At 37.1% G+C, this 19,440-nt stretch overlaps 1 protein-coding gene across 1 annotated transcript in view; it reads left to right on the top strand.

The window, feature by feature from the left end:
* CTNNA3 (catenin alpha 3) overlaps positions 1 to 19,440 on the top strand; it is a 1,850,481-nt gene that overhangs the window by 1,748,605 nt on the left and 82,436 nt on the right. The window contains exon 16 of the mRNA XM_052639474.1: positions 12,486 to 12,591. Within this exon, the coding sequence (XP_052495434.1) occupies positions 12,486 to 12,591 (106 nt within the window). The remainder of the gene's footprint in view (positions 1 to 12,485; positions 12,592 to 19,440) is intronic.

Below are 19,440 nucleotides of genomic sequence, written 5' to 3' on the forward strand. Positions count from 1 at the left end.
TCTAAACTAGAGCTGGCTATTTCATTCAAGTTTTTAAGTCATACCCTTTACTTAAATAAAAACAATTTTGGGGTTACTTTATAATAAAATAATGTAATATGGCATGTAAATCAATGGAGAGCAGCAACAATGGCACATTAGCAAGAAGATTAGCTACATAAACCAGTAGATCTCAAGTCACACTCAGTGTGAATAAGCCAAATAAGCCCAAGGCCAATGGTAGGCCTTGTAGTGTTCTAAAATTTAATAAAATGCAGCTATATCTGACTAGAATAGAGCTGGGAGAGGATGCCAAAGATTAACTGGCAGGTTTTTTTTTTTTTTTTTTAACTGTACCAGATCTTACTTGCGGCACACTTGATCTTCTAACCTCGTTGCAGCATCTGAACTTTTAGTTTTGGCATATGGGGTCTAGTTCCCTAACCAGAGATTGAAACTGGGCCCCCTGCTTTGAGAAGCACAGAGTCCTAGCCCCTGAACCATGAGGGAAGTCCCTTACTGTCAGTTTTTATCATCTCCAAAGCATCAAGGCCATATACTGGTGGCAAGCCAGACTCTTGAGCCCCCTCTATACTCAAATCTGTTAACTGGGATGAAAATAGAAGTGAAAGGCGCTCAGTCGTGTCTGAATCTTTGCAACCCCATGGATTATACAGCCATGGAATTCTCCAGGCCAGAATACTGGAGTGGGTAGCCTATCCCTTCTCCAGGGGATCTTCCCAACCCAGGAATTGAATCAGAGTCTCCTGCATAGTAGGCAGATTCTTTACCAACTGAGCTATGAGGGAAGTCTTTACTAAATTAGTGGCCTTTTTACCCTCTCTATGCTTCTTCAACTGGACCCTAGGATAACATCAGGCCATGACCAGATTAAAAAGTGAGTTGGTATATTGGTTTTAAGAAGGTCAAATGTGAAATATTAAAAGCTAAATAGTATTATTTCCATAAATTGAAAATGAAACGCATAACATTTGGTCCAATATTAAAGGAATAGGAGCAGTCCTTATATCACAGTGGTTTAAGGGGAAGCTGGAAAAAGTGCCCAGGCTCTGTAAGAGATTGTGTACATGATTAATGCCGAGGCCACTGCCAACAGGAAAAAGAGGGACTCCCACAGTTGGAGAGTGTGATTGTATTTACAGTACATTGGCTTTGATTAATGTGTGCACTCAGAGAAGTAATGTGTAGAAGGAGAGAAAAAGACCTGTTTTCAAATGCTGGTGCTGAGTACAGATTTCCCATTATGTCCTAACAAAGTATCGATGAAAAATGACTTAACAGTCCTAGTTTTTGGTGGTGATGCAGGGGTTGCTGCTGCTGCAGGGGTTACTTTCCCATGCATGAGGACACATGCAAATGGATTTCCTTGTCAGTTTCCACCACCCATGTGAGTCTGGAGAACCACCACTGAGAAATGTATCCCTTATTTCAGTTTCTTAACTGATTGCTTCAAAGAGGTTTCTTACATGATTTCAATCTAATGTCCCAAAATGACCCCTTAACATAAGCAGCAGGTACAGTTTCTGAATATCTTATGAAAATATGTTTCAGAATTTTCAAGACCTGTAGGTCTGAAAGAAAAAATGAATATTTATAATAATCACCTGAGAAATGTTCCCTATCTCCCACAGACTAGGACTTCTCCACTTATTTCACTCCATGGTAGACTTGACGTACTTTCAGGCAATGGATGTGTGTGTCTTCATGGACAGCCCCAAGAGGAGAGAGAGTTCACTAAAATTACTGTGTCCTGAATGAGGAAGGAGCAGCACCAGGAAGAAAAATAGTCTCTCTGGGTAACTGGTTTTCCCAGATCTTTGAATTTCTTCAGTCCCCACCTTTTGATATGAATTATAAGAAGGGGAATATAGAGCAAGCAAGGAATTAAGAACCAAGAACCTGAACGTTTCACTGGCAGTTGTAAAAAGAAAGAACTTGCAAGCTGGAGAAGCAACTGCCAGATCTCTTTTAATTTGTTGACGCTGATTTGTCTAAGTCCAGGGAAATCCTCATAGGAGCCAAGTCTGACTACTTGGTCATGAATCTTGAGGACTGCAGCAGCCTAAATAATGGTCCTCTGGGGTGTCCCCCTTCTAATCCTCAGAACCGGCGATTGTTACCTTCAGTGGCAATAGGGACTTTGTCTATGTAATTACATTAGGGATACTGAGATGTGAAAATTATCCTGGATTATCTGGGTCAACCTGATGTAATCACAGAGGTCCTTACTAGAAGAAACAAGAAACCAGAAAAGAGAAGGTCATCAAAGCAAAGACAGAAATAGCAACTGCAGTGATGTGCTCAGAAGATGGAGGAAGGAGCCACAGCTCAGGGCCACTAGAAGTTGAAAAAGGCAAAGGAACGGATTCTCCCCTTACAGCCTCCAGAAAGGTCCTGCCCTGCCAACCCCATGACTTTAGTGAAAGTTCTTTAGAACTTCTGACTTCTGCAACTGTACAACACCATTTGTGTGGTCTTAAATCACTGCTGCTGCTGATTAGTCGCTTTAGTCACGTCCGACTCTGTGTGACCCTATGAACTGTAGCCCAACAGGCTCCTCTGTCCATGGGATTCTCCAGGAAAGAGCACTAGAGTGGGTTGCCATGCCCTCCTCCAGGGGATCTTCCCAACCGAGGGATCAAACGCAGGTCTTCGGCATTGCAGGCAGATTCTTTACCTCTGAGCTGTGAGGGAAGCCCACTGAGTTTGTGACAATTCATTCAGCAGCAACAGGAAATGAATACAAAGACTCTGCTTGAAGAAAGATTAAGAGAATATTTGATAAAAGAGTGATGCCAGGTGTGGGTAAAGAGGGAGCAGTGAGAATCAGCAGCCATGAAACTACCAACTGTTGTTTCCTCTTTAGGCTGATACAAGAATGTCCTTGTCATCAGAAAAATGATGGATAGTAGCAAAGTTTCTTAGATGTCTATGATCTTTAGGTGGAATATTAAATTAATAAACCAAAAATTGGGCTGAGGTCACTAGAAAAAGCTAATACTTATACCACAGTTTTCAGCAGTGCTGTGGTTTTAAATGAATATTAATGGCTCTACTGTAGGTTCTAGAAAACTTCTGATGGTCAATTATGGGCTCCCACCACTAGATTACATCTCTCTCCAAACCAAAACTCAAAAGTACAATTGAGAAGGGGGGGAAAAAAAAAAACCCCGACAATTGCGACTTTCTTTTCCCCTCAATATATCTGCTTTTAGCCTCAAGTAGAGTGAAAAAAAAAGGGGGGGGTGCGGAGAGAAAGATAAATGTTAGATTACTGATAAAAAATGAATTGAGAAGAAATTGTTTAGTTCAGAATCCTTGGGAATGTTCAGATAGATAGATAATGATGCTTTAATAAGACCCCATTCAGAATAACAGCTGAGAATCTCTATCCTTGTATATTTTTTGCAGCTTATGAATCATTCCCTCAATTCAGAACCATCCATTGAATTCCATGCTTCAAGATACATGCTAACAGAAAACTTATGATGATGTTTCCACCTACATGATTTATTTTTAATTGGCTCTGAATTCCTTGCTTTTAAATTTAGACCAACTGATATTCACATATTAACTTGGAGAAAATTTAAGGGACTTTGAACTTCTAAACTTTTGTTTCTTGATTAGAAGATAGAATGGATTCTAGGAGCAGAATGAGTATGTAAGGCTGCATAAATTAGTATATGCACAATTATGGGAGTATTCATGATAGGAATGGCAACTCTTAAATTTGCACAGTGAACATTCTGCACAATATTATGCAGCAGTGCTGGATGCGGAAAACTGACTAACTTAACAGTGTTTGGAACATAGTAAGCACATAAAAGTTTGGTTATATATGCTTTCAGTAAAAAAATTACACAAGAAAATAGTAAAATCTTCACAGGAAGAACTGAAGAAGGTTGTCTACCTGAATTACTAAACACAAAAATAAAAATATCTTTCCAGGTGACCTCTTCTTTGCTACAAATAAATAAATTATATCTATATAGAATTGTAATTAAAGAATTCTAATTCTTCTTCTGCATCTACCTAGATGTTTAGTGGTTTTGGTCCTTTAAGGGTATGCCATGAAGTCTCCTCTGACTTGTAAGTCTGTCTAGGACTTGAAACAACACTGCTAGGTGAAGAGTAAATTAGAAAAATAAAAGCTCAGAATAGATAAAAGATTTATGTCTCAAGTTTTTTTTTAATTAATTTTTGCATATGAGGAAGGGTATTCCTACTTCAAACACACACACAGAGTCTATATACATACAAACAACAACAACTGCAGTAGCAACAATAATATTAAAATAGTACTAATAACTTTAGAAGTATTCTCCCTAGGCCAATGCCCAAAAAGATCTCTAAAATGAGCCTTATTTTTGTTTCATTAATAAATACAACATTGAATACAAAAAGCTATTATCACCTTGGACTGCAAGGAAATCCAACCAGTCCATTCTAAAGGAGATCAGTCCTGGGTGTTCTTTGGAAGGAATGATGCTAAAGCTGAAACTCCAGTACTTTGGCCACCTCATGTGAAAAGCTGACTCATTGGAAAAGACTCTGATGTTGGGAAGGATTGTGGGCAGGAGGAGAAGGGGATGACAGAGGATGAGATGACTGGATGGCATCACTGACTCGATGGACATGAGTTTGGGTGAACTCCGGGAGTTGGTGATGGACAGGGAGGCCTGGTATGCTGCAATTCATGGGGTCACAAAGAGTCAGACACGACTGAGCGACTGAACTAAACTGAACTGATTATCACCATGCATAAAGTTAAACTTATGTAATTTTTATTGTTAATAATATACCATCTACACTGTGACATTTGCAAAACAAAAAATAGATTTGGTCCTCTGCCCAGGCAAAGTATATCTCTTATAATTTCAGCTGTATTGGTGAAGACACTTGGGATTTTCCCAATTTTTTTTTCCCCACCTACTTGGTGACATCCAAAATTACCTTCACAGGGAGCATGGACTTCTGTTGTAAAAGTGACAAAAGAAGATAGCAGATTTTAGCACCCCTGGGACTATATATAGAGGAAATGCTGTGAGTTCATAAAACCCTGTTTTCTTTTTTTCCTGTATCCAAATAGAATGCTTTTTCCAGCTTTATCTGCAGTTATCTATGTGTCTTGATTATAGAACACAGGTAGTAGTGATATGTTCTAATTTTTATCCTTATATCTAAGATTTCCCATGAAACCCTCAACTCATTTTCCATGTCAGATGTCTGGTTCCAATGAATTCTTCTGAGGGCTATGCAGCCTTAGATGTTAGGTTATCTTTATTATGAGAAGGAGTCTGAGTTCTTAAATGACTATGTGGAACATGAACCATCACCCCACAATCCACCTTGACTGTGATATGCTAGAGGAATAACCTTTATTGTGTTAAGCCCTTAAGATACTTTTATGTTGTTCTGATAGCAGCCAGGCTCTTCTGAATAATATGGAATGAGAGGAGCAAAAATGAAAAAATATACATATACATATGCAATGTTCAGACAGTATTTTCCTTCTTTCATGGGGCAACACCTTTTTCAGACTTGAATCTCAAAGATTCCTCAGGATACTAATTACTCAGGATGATTGCTAGCTGATAATTCACTAGCTTATTTTCAAGGACTTTTACAGGGTCCTCAAAACTTGAGAATGACACTTTACAAGGGAAAGTAACATCCAGAGGGAGAGAGTTGACTAATTAAAGTTTCATATTTGAATAGTAGAGGAACAGTATGTCCTTGTTTGAGTCTGGTACCTCTCTTTATCTCATCATTTTCAGCTGCTTCCATGATAATTACTTTTTTCTTTTGTATCTGAAGTCAGAGTTACAAGTAAGAGAATTCTGCCAGTACCGTTGTAGAGCTAAATCGTTAATCTTGGGACATTTATAGCACCAAAAGATCTATCATTAAATGTAATTCAACTCTCTATATGGAGTTTAAGGTCAACCTTGAACAACAATAACAAGTATACACAGACAAAACTTACAGGTTTATATTTGTATTGTTTTTCTATTAGTGAAATATTATGGACAAGGGTATACAGAGTTACATTGTCAGCAAGAAACTCAAGTCAGTTTGTACTGTGTGTCAATTGCTATAATTCTGAAAATAAAAAGGGTACATTTTAATAAAATATCCTTTGTAAAGGCATTAGAAAAATAAAAAGTAAAATTGGCTGAGCACTTAATGAGTGCCCAGTATTGTATAAAATAAATAATTTTATGCATCCTGACTGTGTGGCAAGTAACACCATCATTACTTTAACAAAGATACAATAAGCTGAGAGCAACAAAGTATTTACCTAAAGCTTCATATCTAATAAGTATTAGGATGAAGACAAAATGTATTTCTCAAGTCTATATTAATTTCACTCTACTTTATTGCAGCACTAAATTTCAGTGTTAGAATGAAATAACCATGTCTAAACTAAGTCTAAATAACTATGTCTAAAACTGAGATTCTCAGGTAAGAAAATGATTTATAATATAGAAATCTATTTGTTATAAATAAAATCAGCATTCAGTCTCTTGTCTAGTATGGCATTTATAATAATTGAGGTTTGAATTTAGTGATTAGAATCCAGGGAGAAAGAGAGAGGGTACTAAGATCAGTAATAAAAGTTGTAATATCTCAAGGAAGAAATATCAAGACTGTAGACTACTGGTGCTATTTCAACAATTTGATAAAACTCAAAAAGCCTATGTTATTTAGTTCATTTTTATTTAATTGGGACTGGGACACAGATTTGTTTTGTGTTCCTTGAGGTTGCTGTGTAGGAGTAAATCACTGTTGGGGAGCCACCTTGCCACTTGCTCTCTGTTTCGATCTTGGTAACTTGTACCAATGTCTAAGGAGACCTTTTAAAATATTTTAGTGTCATCTTAGCATATTTCACTGGAAATAGGGTAGGCTGGTCATTACAAAAGATCCTATGGGCAGAGTGCATGAGTTCAGATCCTGTCTCCAATACCTATTAGCTGTGAAACTTGATAAAATATATATTTAATGTCTCCATCCCTCAAATGTCTCATCTGTAAGATAAGGATAAGGATAACTCTAAACTTATAGAATTATTATAAAAATTAGTCTTCAGAATGGGAGAAAATAATAGCAAATGAAGCAACTGACAAACAACTAATCTCAAAAATATACAAGCAACTTATGCAGCTCAATTCCAGAAAAAAAAAGACCCAATTAAAAAATGGGCCAAAGAACTAAATACACATTTCTCCAAAGAAGACATACAGATGGCTAACAAATACATGAAAAGATACTCAACATCACTCATTATCAGAGAAATGCAAATCAAAACCACAATGAGGTACCATTTCAGGCCAGTCAGAATGGCTGCAATCCAAAAGTCTACAAGCAATAAATGCTGGAGAGGGTGTGGAGAAAAGGGAACCCTCTTACACTGTTGGTGGGAATGCAAACTAGCACAGCCACTATAGAGAACAGTGTGGAGATTCCTTAAAAAATTGGAAATAGAACTGCCTTATGATCCAGCAATCCCACTGCTGGGCATACACACCGAGGAAACCAGAATTGAAAGAGACATGTGTACCCCAATGTTCATTACAGCACTGTTTATAATAGCCAGGACATGGAAGCAACCTAGATGTCCATCAGCAGATGAATGGATAAGAAAGCGGTGGTACATATACACAATGGAGTATTACTCAGCCATTAAAAAGAATACATTTGAATCAGTTCTAATGAGGTGGATGAAACTGGAGCCGATTATACAGAGTGAAGTAAGCCAGAAAGAAAAACACCAATATAGTATACTAACACATATATATTAAATTTAGAAAGATAGTAATGATAACCCTGTATGCGAGACAGCAAAAGAAACACAGATGTATAGAAGAGTCTTGTGGACTCTGTGGGAGAGGGTGAGAGTGGGATGATTTGGGAGAATGGCATTGAAACATGTATAATATCATATATGAAACAAATCACCAGTCCAGGTTTGATGCATGATACTGGATGCTTGGGGCTGGTGCACTGAGATGACCCAGAGGGATGGTACGGGGAGGGAGGTGGGAGGGGGTTTCAGGATGGGGAACATGTGTATACCTGTGGCAGATTCATGTTGATGTATGGCAAAACCAATATAATATTGTAAAGTAATTAACCTCCAATTAAAATAAATAAATTTATATTTTAAAAAATTAGTCTTTGTATGGGATAGTGCTTGTGTGTATGTTCAGTTGACCCTTTGGACTGCAGCCTGCCCGACTCCTCTGTCCATTAGATTTTCCTGGCAAGAATACTGGATTGCCATTTCCTCCTTGAGGGGTTATTCTCAACCCAGGGATCAAACTATCTCCTGCATCTCCAGTGGATTCTTTACTGCTGAGCCATGGGCTTCCCTTGGGATAGTATCTTCAGCTGAGTTCAGTTCAGTCCCTCCGTCATGTCCGACTCTGCACGACCCCATGGATTGCAGCATGCCAGGCTTTGCAGTCCATCACCAACTGCTGGAGCTTGTTCAAACTCATGTGCATTGAGTCGGTGATACCATCAAACCATCTTATCCTCTGTTGTCCCCTTCTCCTCCTGTCTTCAATCTTTCCCAGCATCAGGGTCTTTTCCAATGAGTCCAGATGCCATGATCATAGTTTTGTGAATGTTGAGTTTTAAGCCAGCTTTTTCACTCTCCTCTGATAGTACCTAGTACATAAAAAATACTAAATGTATTAACTACTATTATGGATCATAATATATAGTATATCATCATATATCATTGTTTCCATCTCTTAAGTTAACCACAATGTCATGAGTTTTATTTTATATAAAGATAGAGGAAAAAAGAATTAAAGGTGAAGTTGTCAGCCTTCATAGAGGAAATGATACTATGTTTCCAAAAATGTGTTATTGCTATTCACTCTCTAAGTGGTGTCTGACTATCTGTTACCCCATGAACTGCACAATGCCAGGCTCCTCTGACTTCCAGATATTGCTCAAACTCAAGTATATTGAATCAGTGATGTCATCTAACCATCTCATCCTCTGTCACCACCTTCTCCTACTGCTCTCAACCTTTCCCAGCATCAAAATCTTTTCCAGTGAGTCGGCTCTTCACATCAGGTGGCCAAAGTATTGGAGCTTCAGAGATTTAGGGACTACAAAGTGCAAAAGATATAATTAACCCTTTTGTTTTATTTTTAATCAGTAGCAGAAAATGCAAGTCATTTCAAAGACATTCTGTCCCTAAAAAAGACAAAATAAGTCCTCAAAATTTCTATGATATGGTTCTGTAATTAAACCAGATTTCTAGTTAATTGAACTGTTACTGATGAGCTATATCATCTTCTTGCTTCTCATACTAATCAAGATAAAGAAAAGGAGAGGAGGATAGATGTCAAAACCTGAGCGAGGACAAGGAGAGGAGTGAGACTCAAGGTTGAGGCCAAATCTAAAATGCCTGAGAGGTTTGTGTTGCACCAATAAATCAAGTTTCAAAAGGTATCCCTTTCACTTGCATTAACAAAATTGTCAGTGGCCTCAACATCACTGGATTATTGCAGACTTTCTCATTATACCTTCTAACATATAATTTAATGATTAACTGGCAAACTGTCTACTCCAGAGCTTGATCTGCCCTCCTTTTTGAAGAGATAGATTTTTATTGTAACCACTATTTATGAAAGATTTCTGGCCTCTGGTTTCCTTAAATATCTCCGAAGCCTACCCACTCCTCCTCTGAGTATCTTTCCTTGTACGATCCAAGCTCAATGATTTAAGACATAATTTGCTGACAGGAGATCCTGAGAACCCATTATGAAAATGAAGGCAGAAAACAACCTTTGAATGTATTTTCTAATTTAAAAAGCCTTCATTACATAGCACATTTCAGGCTGAGAATGTTAAAAATTTATCATAGTTTCAGTAATTGCTGCTTCCTCTGGAACTTGGCATAATGTGGAATCATTTGTAAAATGTATATTTTTTTTGGCAATCAGTAGAAAGCTTGCCAGGCAATACATTTAATTAGGAGCATGAGGAAGAGAATAATTGTAGTCTGTCATAATACATTATTGTTACTTTAAAGTTCTACATGTGTTTAAGATAGTGGTCTCATAACAAGGTGTGTATTTAAAGTTTGAGGTTATTTCCTTTTCATCAGCCTAGGGTTTTATATGGGGAAATTTATTATTTTGAGGGGAAGGGTACATTAGCTACATCCCTTAGGATGCTCTGTCCATTGCTTAAGCTAAGTGAGCATTAGCCGCTCTTCTTAGAAACAACCTTTGTCCATTGTTTAAGACCTTGAAAATTGATGCACTGCCTTTCGGGAACTTAGACAGCTTTATGTAAGTTTAACTTTCTCTGGAGATGCATAGGGATAATGAAATGCAGTGCCTTTCTTGAACATAACCGTGTACATAACATCTAATCCTGACTGATGTATAAAGTGAATTTGATAAGAGCAATGCAAAAAAATTATAACAATGAATGGTGATTTTTTTTTAGAAAAAATTCAAAGCAGCCTGTATTGGCAGATTCAAAGAGGAGAAATATGATGATAACCATGTACTGAGGCCAGGTTTTCATCATCTTAACCATGGTGTTCCATTTTTACAGGAAAACTTGCTTATAATGAATTTGAGAGGCAGTATGAAAAATAGTACAGTGAAAAGGGTCTTTTGGAAATACCAGTTACTATTGATTTGATGTTCAGGTTTTCTGGTGTACAATACTCTGATCATTTTCCTTTGCATGAATCCCTCTATCTTGTATTAGTATAGAATGGTCTCTTAAGTGAACAGGGATTTTTCTCTAACAACACATCTTATTAGGTTTAGCATCAGGGCATCTACCCTCAAGATAGGTCCAAGATGTAAATAAAATATTGGACAAATAGTTTTTACTCTGCTTCTTTTCAACTCCATTGTATTCTGGCCTCTCAGAATCTTCCTTTCCTCACCCTGACCAGCTTATTCCTTCCTCCCACCTTCTTCACTCTTCTTGTCCCTGGGAAAGCATCAAAACAATTGCATTAGTGAGTGATTTCTTCAGGGTCCTATTCTTTGCTAGGAACAAGGAGCATAAACCACATAATTGGAAATGCCAGTATGTTGGCATTCAGTAGATGATTAGAAATTGGAAATAATAGGAATAGTTTTAGGTGGATGGGACAGTGATATTCATTCAGGTCAGTGATTCATTTATTTTTGAGGGATGAAAAGACAGAAAGATATCTCCTTATTCCATTCCAACTATTTAAGAAGTGCACTTCTTCTTAACTATGCTGCACATCCCTAAATAAACCCAACTTTCATTGCATGGCATTAGAAAACAAAACTATCTTAAAATAACAATGACAAAAATAAAAACTCATTAAAATGCTTGCTTCATTTAAAGCTATTTTTTGAGCACTTTGTAGAAATTAACTTGTGTGGTCCCTAGAATTACTCCATGTGGTGGGTGCTCCTATTATGTATCACCAAGGAAACTAAGATATGAAGTGGATATTTATCTTGCTTGACTCACAAATAGTAAGAAGCAGCCTGTTGTGGGGAAACAGTACAAGGTAATGTGACTCCACTTTGCTGACAAAGGTCCATATAGTCAAAGCTATGGTTTTTCCAGTAATCATATACAGATGTAAGAATTGGACCAATTGAAGGCCAATCACCAAAGAAGTGATGCTTTCGAATTGTTATGCTGGAGAAGACTCTTGAGAGTCCCTTGGACAGCAAGGAGATCAAACCAGTCAGCTGTAAATCAACCCTGAATTTTCATTGGAAGAACTGATTCTGAACTTCCAATACTTTGGCCACCTGATGCAAAGAGCTGACTCACTGGAAAAGACTCTGATGCTGAGAAAGATTGAAGACAAAAGAAGAGTGTGCCAGAGAATGAGATGGTTAGATAGTATCAGTAACTCAATAAACATGAATTTGAGCAAACTCTGGGAGACAGTGAAGCACAGGTAAGCCTGGTGTGGTATAGTCCATGGGGTCACAAAGAGTTGAACACAATTTAATGACTGAACAACAACAGCAACTATGATTTTACTTTGAACTAATTGTGGAGGAGAGTAAATTTGATAAAGAGCACTTAACCTAAAGACCATTAAAAAAGGATTAAAAAGAGGAGCATTAAAAGCATACCTGCAAATCAAAATGTACTGTTAAACATATAAATTGTTCAAAATCTCATGTTTACTCCTAGAATGAGGAAAATATCTTTGTCTTATGAGATTTGCATCCACCAAAAGTATCTTTAGGCTGAGGTTTATGGTAAGAAGTTCATGTGACTAAAGATCAAATGGAGTCCATCTTCTTGGAAGAACATCCTGAGTCTTAACACAATAGGTCTTCATTAAACAAAAAAATCATATTGAAATCTAATCATGGCCTGTTTAAAACTGAAATATGGAAAGCCAATGGGTTATACTTTGAGGTGCAAATCTGGGTGTGTATTTGTGTCTTAGCATGAACCACAGCAACAAACATGGATTCTTTTACTTTAAGGGGCAAAGGACCACTGAAGCATACAACTGATGTGATCTATGCAGCTAAAATGATATCAGAATCAGGATCAAGGATGGATGCCCTTGCTCGGCAGATTGCCAACCAGGTGAGTTCTCTGTAAACGAATGTAATGAAAGTCCATGCTAGTTGCTGTCTGTCATTTGATATTGATTAGAACAAATTTGAATTTTTACTCTGTTAGACTGGTTTTTCCTAAACTATTATTGAATTGTTTTTTGCATAATTAATATACAACTAATGGAAAATTTATTGAGATAATTCTTTATTGAGGCTCTATTATTATTATTATCATTATCAACATCTATTATTATTTATGGCTTGATTAGTCAAACATTTTTTGAGCTTTAAATATATTCAAATTATTCTAAATTATCACCTTTTGAGTTTCAAATATACTCAAATTATTTTAGTTGGCTGTAATACCCAATGTTAGTATTTTTTTCCTTAATACTTTAGATTTCTTATTTTTGCTCTTTAAAAATCAGTACTTTTCAAAATTATCTTGGGTTTTCTGTGTTAGCAATATGTTCTGATATTCTATATAAAACTACAAAGCAAATTGTAATTAGTAAAATAATGAAGTGAATATATAAAATGTAGGAAGTGTATAATCCTTACAGGTGCTCCCAATACTTTGTTTTCTTTAGATTTCTCATGTCTCTATTCTAAGATGCAGCTACATCATTAGAGTACCTTTTGCTTAGGTACCTTTTGCTTAACTTTAATTGAAAAATCTGTCAGTTTCTTTAGTTAATGTATTTAGATACTCAGTTAATATTTCAGACTGAGATATAATATTCCTCATTAGGTTTTATATTATTCAACCCTATAATACATGTTTAAGGGCTTCCCTGGTAATTCAGGTGGTAAAGAATCCTCCTGCAATGCAGAAGACCCTGGTTCAATTCCTGGTTCAATTCCTGGGTCAGGAAGATCCCCTGGAGAAGGGATAGGCTACCCACTCCAGTGTTTTTGGCTTCCTTGGTGGCTCAGATGGTAAAGAATGCACCTGCAGTGTGGGAGACCTGGGTTTGATCCCTGGGTTGGGATGATCTCCGGAGGAGGGCATGGCAAACCACTCCAGTATTCTTGCTTGGAGAATCCCCATGGATAGAAAAGCCTGGCGGGCTACAGTCCATAGGGTCAAAAACAGTCAGACACAACTGAGGGACTAAGCACAGCACAATACATATTTATGCCCCTTTGATGAAAAAAGCACTTCTTTTAAAATCTGAAACTATTTCATATTTTTCTTGCATATAAACTATAAGAGAAACTTTTTCAGGCTGCTTCTTATTATTTAGTCTTTTTATCCTCCTTTTCTTGGAACTTGAATGTTCTCTTCTTAGATATTATATTTTGGGATATAAAGGAGGAAAAATAAAGAAAAATAATAACAGACAAGTATTTTAAAGCATTTGTGAAGATATATTTTCATATATGTAGTATATATATTTTTCAGTATCTTGCTACTTTAAACATTGTGAGCATTTTATTAACCCTTTTAATATTCAGCCTTTACAGTTAAAAACAAACTCTATTGTAACATAATTCATGATCTATTATGAATAAATGACTGAAGCCCAGATCTGCCCATGGTTTCCATATTTTAGAATCATTGCATTCACTTTTATGAGATAAAGTATTAATAGTAGCAGAATAAATGAAACCATAATATATTAAACAGATTTATTTGTTCTCATAACTTTTTAAATACTTAATGATTTTTACCTGTGTGCTTCTGTTTATTTTAGAACACACAATTTTCAAAGTTCAAATAATTGTGTCACTTTGAAGTTCTTTTTTTCTTAAGCAGTCTTTTTAATTGGATTAGGTCACTTTGTAGATACTACTGTATTACATTATGTAGCTGTATAAAATTATAGCTATATTAAATTATGCTATTGTTTTTTAGCATTATTCAAATTGCATGGAAGAAAGCAAAAGTATTGTCTCACTTCCATATAAATTTGACATTTTAAAAGAAGCTTACAGAAGGAGTCACTGACTAAGAAGAATTATAGATGACTCTCTCTGGCCTTTTCCATTTCATATAATAAAGTAGTTTCATATGATACAATTTTGTTCAAAATAAATAGGGTTGTGAAGAAACAGAATTGAAAGAAAGGAAACTGACTCATTATAGTGATTATCTGGGAAGATTATGATTATGCTTCAGATATTATATGATAGAATAACAAAACTTTAGACAAAAATAATTATTGAAATTATTTGTGGAATAAAACTTAATAATATACATCAGCAAGGTAATTTTTACATTGTTAATGGTATTAGGAAAAAAATCTTCCAGAATATGCTGTGTGTGCTTAGTTGCTCAGTCATGTCTGACTCTGTGATTCCATGGACTACAGCACACCAGGATCCTCTGTCCATGGAATTCCCCAGGCAAGGGTACTAAAGTGGGTTGCCATTCCCTTCTCCAGGAGATCTCCCCAACCCAGGAACTGAACCTGGGTCTCCTGCATTGCACGCAGATTCTTTACCAATTGAGCCACCAGGAAAGCCAGAACATTGCTTACTTTTAATTTTGAACAATCTAATAGCTCAAAAAATTTTAAAAATTTTATGATACTTTACAGTCTGCATTTTGCTAGAGTGTCAGAAGGTCAAACATTCATCAGTTTCCCATTCCATCCAACATGAACTTGTGACATATATATATACATATATATATATAGTATATAGTTGGCCCAATTTCATTTCATTCTATTGTTTTAAAGTTCATATGTAGAATAGAATGAAATCAGATTTATGGAGGCTTATATTCAGCCTTCCTGGATTTTTTAAAAATATTTCATCTCTGCCTTATTCCCCTAAATATAAGTTTATTGTGTTTATTGTTGTTGTTCAAGCACTAAGTCATCTCAGACTTTACAATCACATGGACTGTAGCATGCCAGACTTCCTTGTCCTTCACCATCTCCCAGATGTTGTTCAAACTCATGTCCATTGAGTCAGTGATGCCATCCAATCATTTCATCTTCTGTCACCCCCTTCTCCTCCTGCCCTCAATCTTTTCTAGCATCAGAGACTTTTAAAATGAGGTGGCCCCTCACATTAGGAGTCCAAAGTATTGGAACTTCAGCTTCAGCACCAGTCCTTCCAATTAATATTCAGGGTTGATTTCCTTTAGGATTGACTGTAGTGATCTCCTTGCTAACCAAGGGACTCTCAGGAATCTTCTCCAACACCACAGTATGAAAGCATCAGTTCTTCAGTTCTTTATTGTCCAACTCTCACATCCGTTCATGACTACTGGAAAAACCATAGCTCTGACTAGATGGACCTTTGTTGGCAAGTAATGTCTCTGCTTTTCAATATGCTGTCTAGGTTTGCCATAGCTTTGCTTCCAAGGAGCAAGCGTCTTTTGATTTCATGGCTGCAGTCACCATCTGCAGTGATTTTGGAGCCCAAGAAAATAAAGTCTGACACTGCTTCCATTGTTTCCCCATCTATTTGCCATGAAGTGATGGGACAGGATGCCATAATCTTCATTTTCTGAATGTTGAGCTTTAAGCCAACTTTTTCACTCTCCTCTTTCACCTTCATCAAGAGGCTCTGTAGTTCTTTTTTGCTTTCTTCCATAGGGGTGGTATCATCTGCATATCTGATGTTATTGATATTTCTCCCAGCAATCTTGATTCCAGCTTGTGCTTTTTCCAGTCTGGCATTTTGTATGATGTACTCTGCTTGTAAGTTAAGTAAGCATGTGACAATATACAGCCTTGACATACTCCTTTCCCAATGTGAACCAGTTCATTGTTCCATGTCCAGTTCTAACTGTTGCCTCTTGACCTGCACACGGATTTCTCAGGAGACAGGTTAGGCGGTCTGGTATTCCCATTTCTTTAAAAATTTTCTTGTGATCCACATAGTCAAAGGATTTAGCATAGTCAATGAAGCAGAAGTGGATGTTTTTCTGGAATTCCCCTGCTTTATCTGTGATCCAGTAAATGTTGGCAATTTGATCTCTGATTCCTCTATCTTTTCTGAATCCATCATGTATGTCTGAAAGTTCTCCATTCATGGACTGCTGAAGCCTAGCTTGATTTTGAGCATGTTGAGGAGGATTTTGAGCATTAGCTTTCTTGTGTGTGAAATGAGCACAATTGTACTGTAGTTTGAACATTCTTTGGCTTTGACCTTCTTTGGGATTAGAATGATAATTGACTTTTCCAGTCATGACCACTACCAAGCTTTCCAAATTTGCAGACATGCTGAGTGCAGTGCTTTAACAGTGTCATCTTTTAGGATTTTAAATAGCTCGGCTGGATTGCCATTACCTCCACTAGCTTTGTTCATAGTAATGCTTCCTTAGATCCACTAAATTTCACACTGCAGGATGCCTGGCTCTAGGTGAATGATCACACCATCATGATTATCTGGGTCATTAAGACCTTTTTTGTATAGTTCTTCTGTGTATACTTGCCACCTCTTCTTAATCTCTTCTGCTTCTGTTAGTTCTTTGGTGTTTCTGATCTTTTTCATACCCATCTTTGCATGAAATATTCCCTTGGTATCTCTAATGTCCTTGAAGAGATCACTAGTCTTTCCCATTCTATTGTTTTCCTCTATTTCTTTGCATTGTTCACTTAAGAAGGCTTTTTTTTCTCTCCTTGCAATTCTTTGAAACTCTGCATTCAGATGAGTATATTTTTCCCTTTCTCCTTTGCCTTTCACTTCTCTTATTTTCTCAGCTATTTGTAAAGCCTCCTCAGAAAACCACTTTGCCTTCTTTCATTTCGTTTACTTGGGGATGGTTTTGGCCACTCCTGTATAGTATTACAAACCTCCATCCATAGTTTTCAGGTACTCTACCACATCGAATCATTTGAATCTATTTGTCACCTCCACTGTATAATCATAAGGTATTCGATCTAAGTCATAATCTGAATGGCTTAGTAGTTTTCTCTACTTTCTTCAGTTTAAGCCTGAATTTTGCAATAAGGAGCTCATGATCTGAGCCATAGTCAGCTCATATCTATTTTGCTGACTGTATAGAGCTTCTCCATCTTTGGCAGCAAATATTTTAATCAGTCTATTTCAATATTGGCCATCTGGTGATGTCTGTGTGTAGAGCATCTCTTATGTTATTGGAGGAGGTAGTTTGCTGTGACCAGTATGTTTTCTTGACAAAACTGTTAGCCTTTGCCCTTTCATTTTGTACTCCAAGTCCAAACTTGGCTGTTCTTCCAGATATCCCTTGACTTCCTATTTTTTGCATTCCAAGGACATCTTTTTTGGTATTAGTTCTAGAAGGTCTTATAGAACTTCATAACATTATTTGACTTCAGCTTCTTAGGCACTAGAGGTTGAGGATTACTCTGATGTTGAATGGTTTGCCCTGGAATTGAATCGAGATCATTCTGTCATTTTTGAGATTGCACCTAAGAACTGCATTTCAGACTCTTTTTTGGCTATGAGGGATACTCCATTTCTTCTGAGGGATTCTTGCCCACAGTAGTAGATATATATAATGAATGATATAATGATAGTCTGAGTTAAATTCATCCAATCCTGTCCTCTCTCATTCACTGATTCCTAAACTGTTGATGTTCACTGTTGTCATCTTCTTAACCATGCTTAATTTACCATGATTCATGGACCTAACATTCCAAGTTCCTATGCAATATTCTTCTTTACCACATCAGACTCTACTTTCACCACCAGACACATCCACAACTGAGCATAGTTTCTACTTTGGGCCAGCCACTTCATTCTTTCTGGAGCTGTTTCTCAAGTCTTCCCCAGTAACGTAATGGACACCTTCCATCCTGCAGGGCTCATCTTCCAGTGTCATATCTTTCTGCCTTTTCATACTGTTCATTGGGTTTTCAAGACAAGAATTACTGAAGTGGTTTTCTATTCCCATCTCCAGTGGACCACATTTTGTCAGAATTCTCCACCATAACCTGTCCATCTTGGATGACCCTGCACGGCAAGGCTCATAGCTTCATTGAGTTACACAAGGCTATGATCCAAGTGATCATTTTGGTTAGCTTTCTGTAATTGTGATTTTTGTTCTGGAGGTGGTGGGATTGTAGTTCTCGCTTCCCCTGTCTACCCTCAGATGGATGAGGATAAGAGGCTTGTTTAAGCTTCTTGATGGGAGGTACTGGCTTGCTCTGGTGGGTAGGGCCATGCTAAATATATCTTTAATCCATTTATCTGACTGATCTTTAGAATGGACTGATTGAATCTCCTTGCAGTCCAAGGGACTCTCAAGAGTCTTCTCCAACACCACAGTTCAAAAGCATCAATTCTTCGGCGCTCAGCCTTCTTCACAGTCCAACTCTCACATCCATACATGACCACTGGAAAAACCATAGCCTTGACTAGACGGACCCTTGTTGGCAAAGTAATGTCTCTGCTTTTCAATATGCTGTCTAGGTTAGTCATCACTTTCCTTCCAAGGAGTAAGCGTCTTTTAATTTCATGCCTGCAGTCACCATCTGCAGTGATTTTGGAGCCCCCCCAAAATAAAGTCTGACACTGTTTCCACTGTTTCCCCATCTATTTCCCATGAAGTGATGGGACTGGATGCCATGATCTTCATTTTCTGAATGTTGAGCTTTAAGTTACTTATCACAATTATTAAACATTTTCCTCATGAATAAAGAGGATGGCAAATTGAAGAAGTAGCCTTCTTAGAAATCTAGGATTCCAAACTATTGGTACATATCTTTTTCTATTCTTTGACTCTTCACTGTAATTCATGTTAGCAGATATTCTAAATTAGATGAACTGGGTAATGCCTCACAAGGTAGGAAGAATACATTGAAAGATCTCAGTTACAAAAGCAACCTATCACAGACAGGAAAGTGATGAATAGGAAACACAATAAAAATGAACATCTGCTAAATTGTCTTGCACAGGAAGAGGACAAAATTGGACTTTGTAACTCCTGAATATT

The sequence above is a fragment of the Budorcas taxicolor genome, chromosome 5, assembly GCF_023091745.1.
Source record: "Budorcas taxicolor isolate Tak-1 chromosome 5, Takin1.1, whole genome shotgun sequence".
Taxonomy (NCBI): domain Eukaryota; kingdom Metazoa; phylum Chordata; class Mammalia; order Artiodactyla; family Bovidae; genus Budorcas; species Budorcas taxicolor.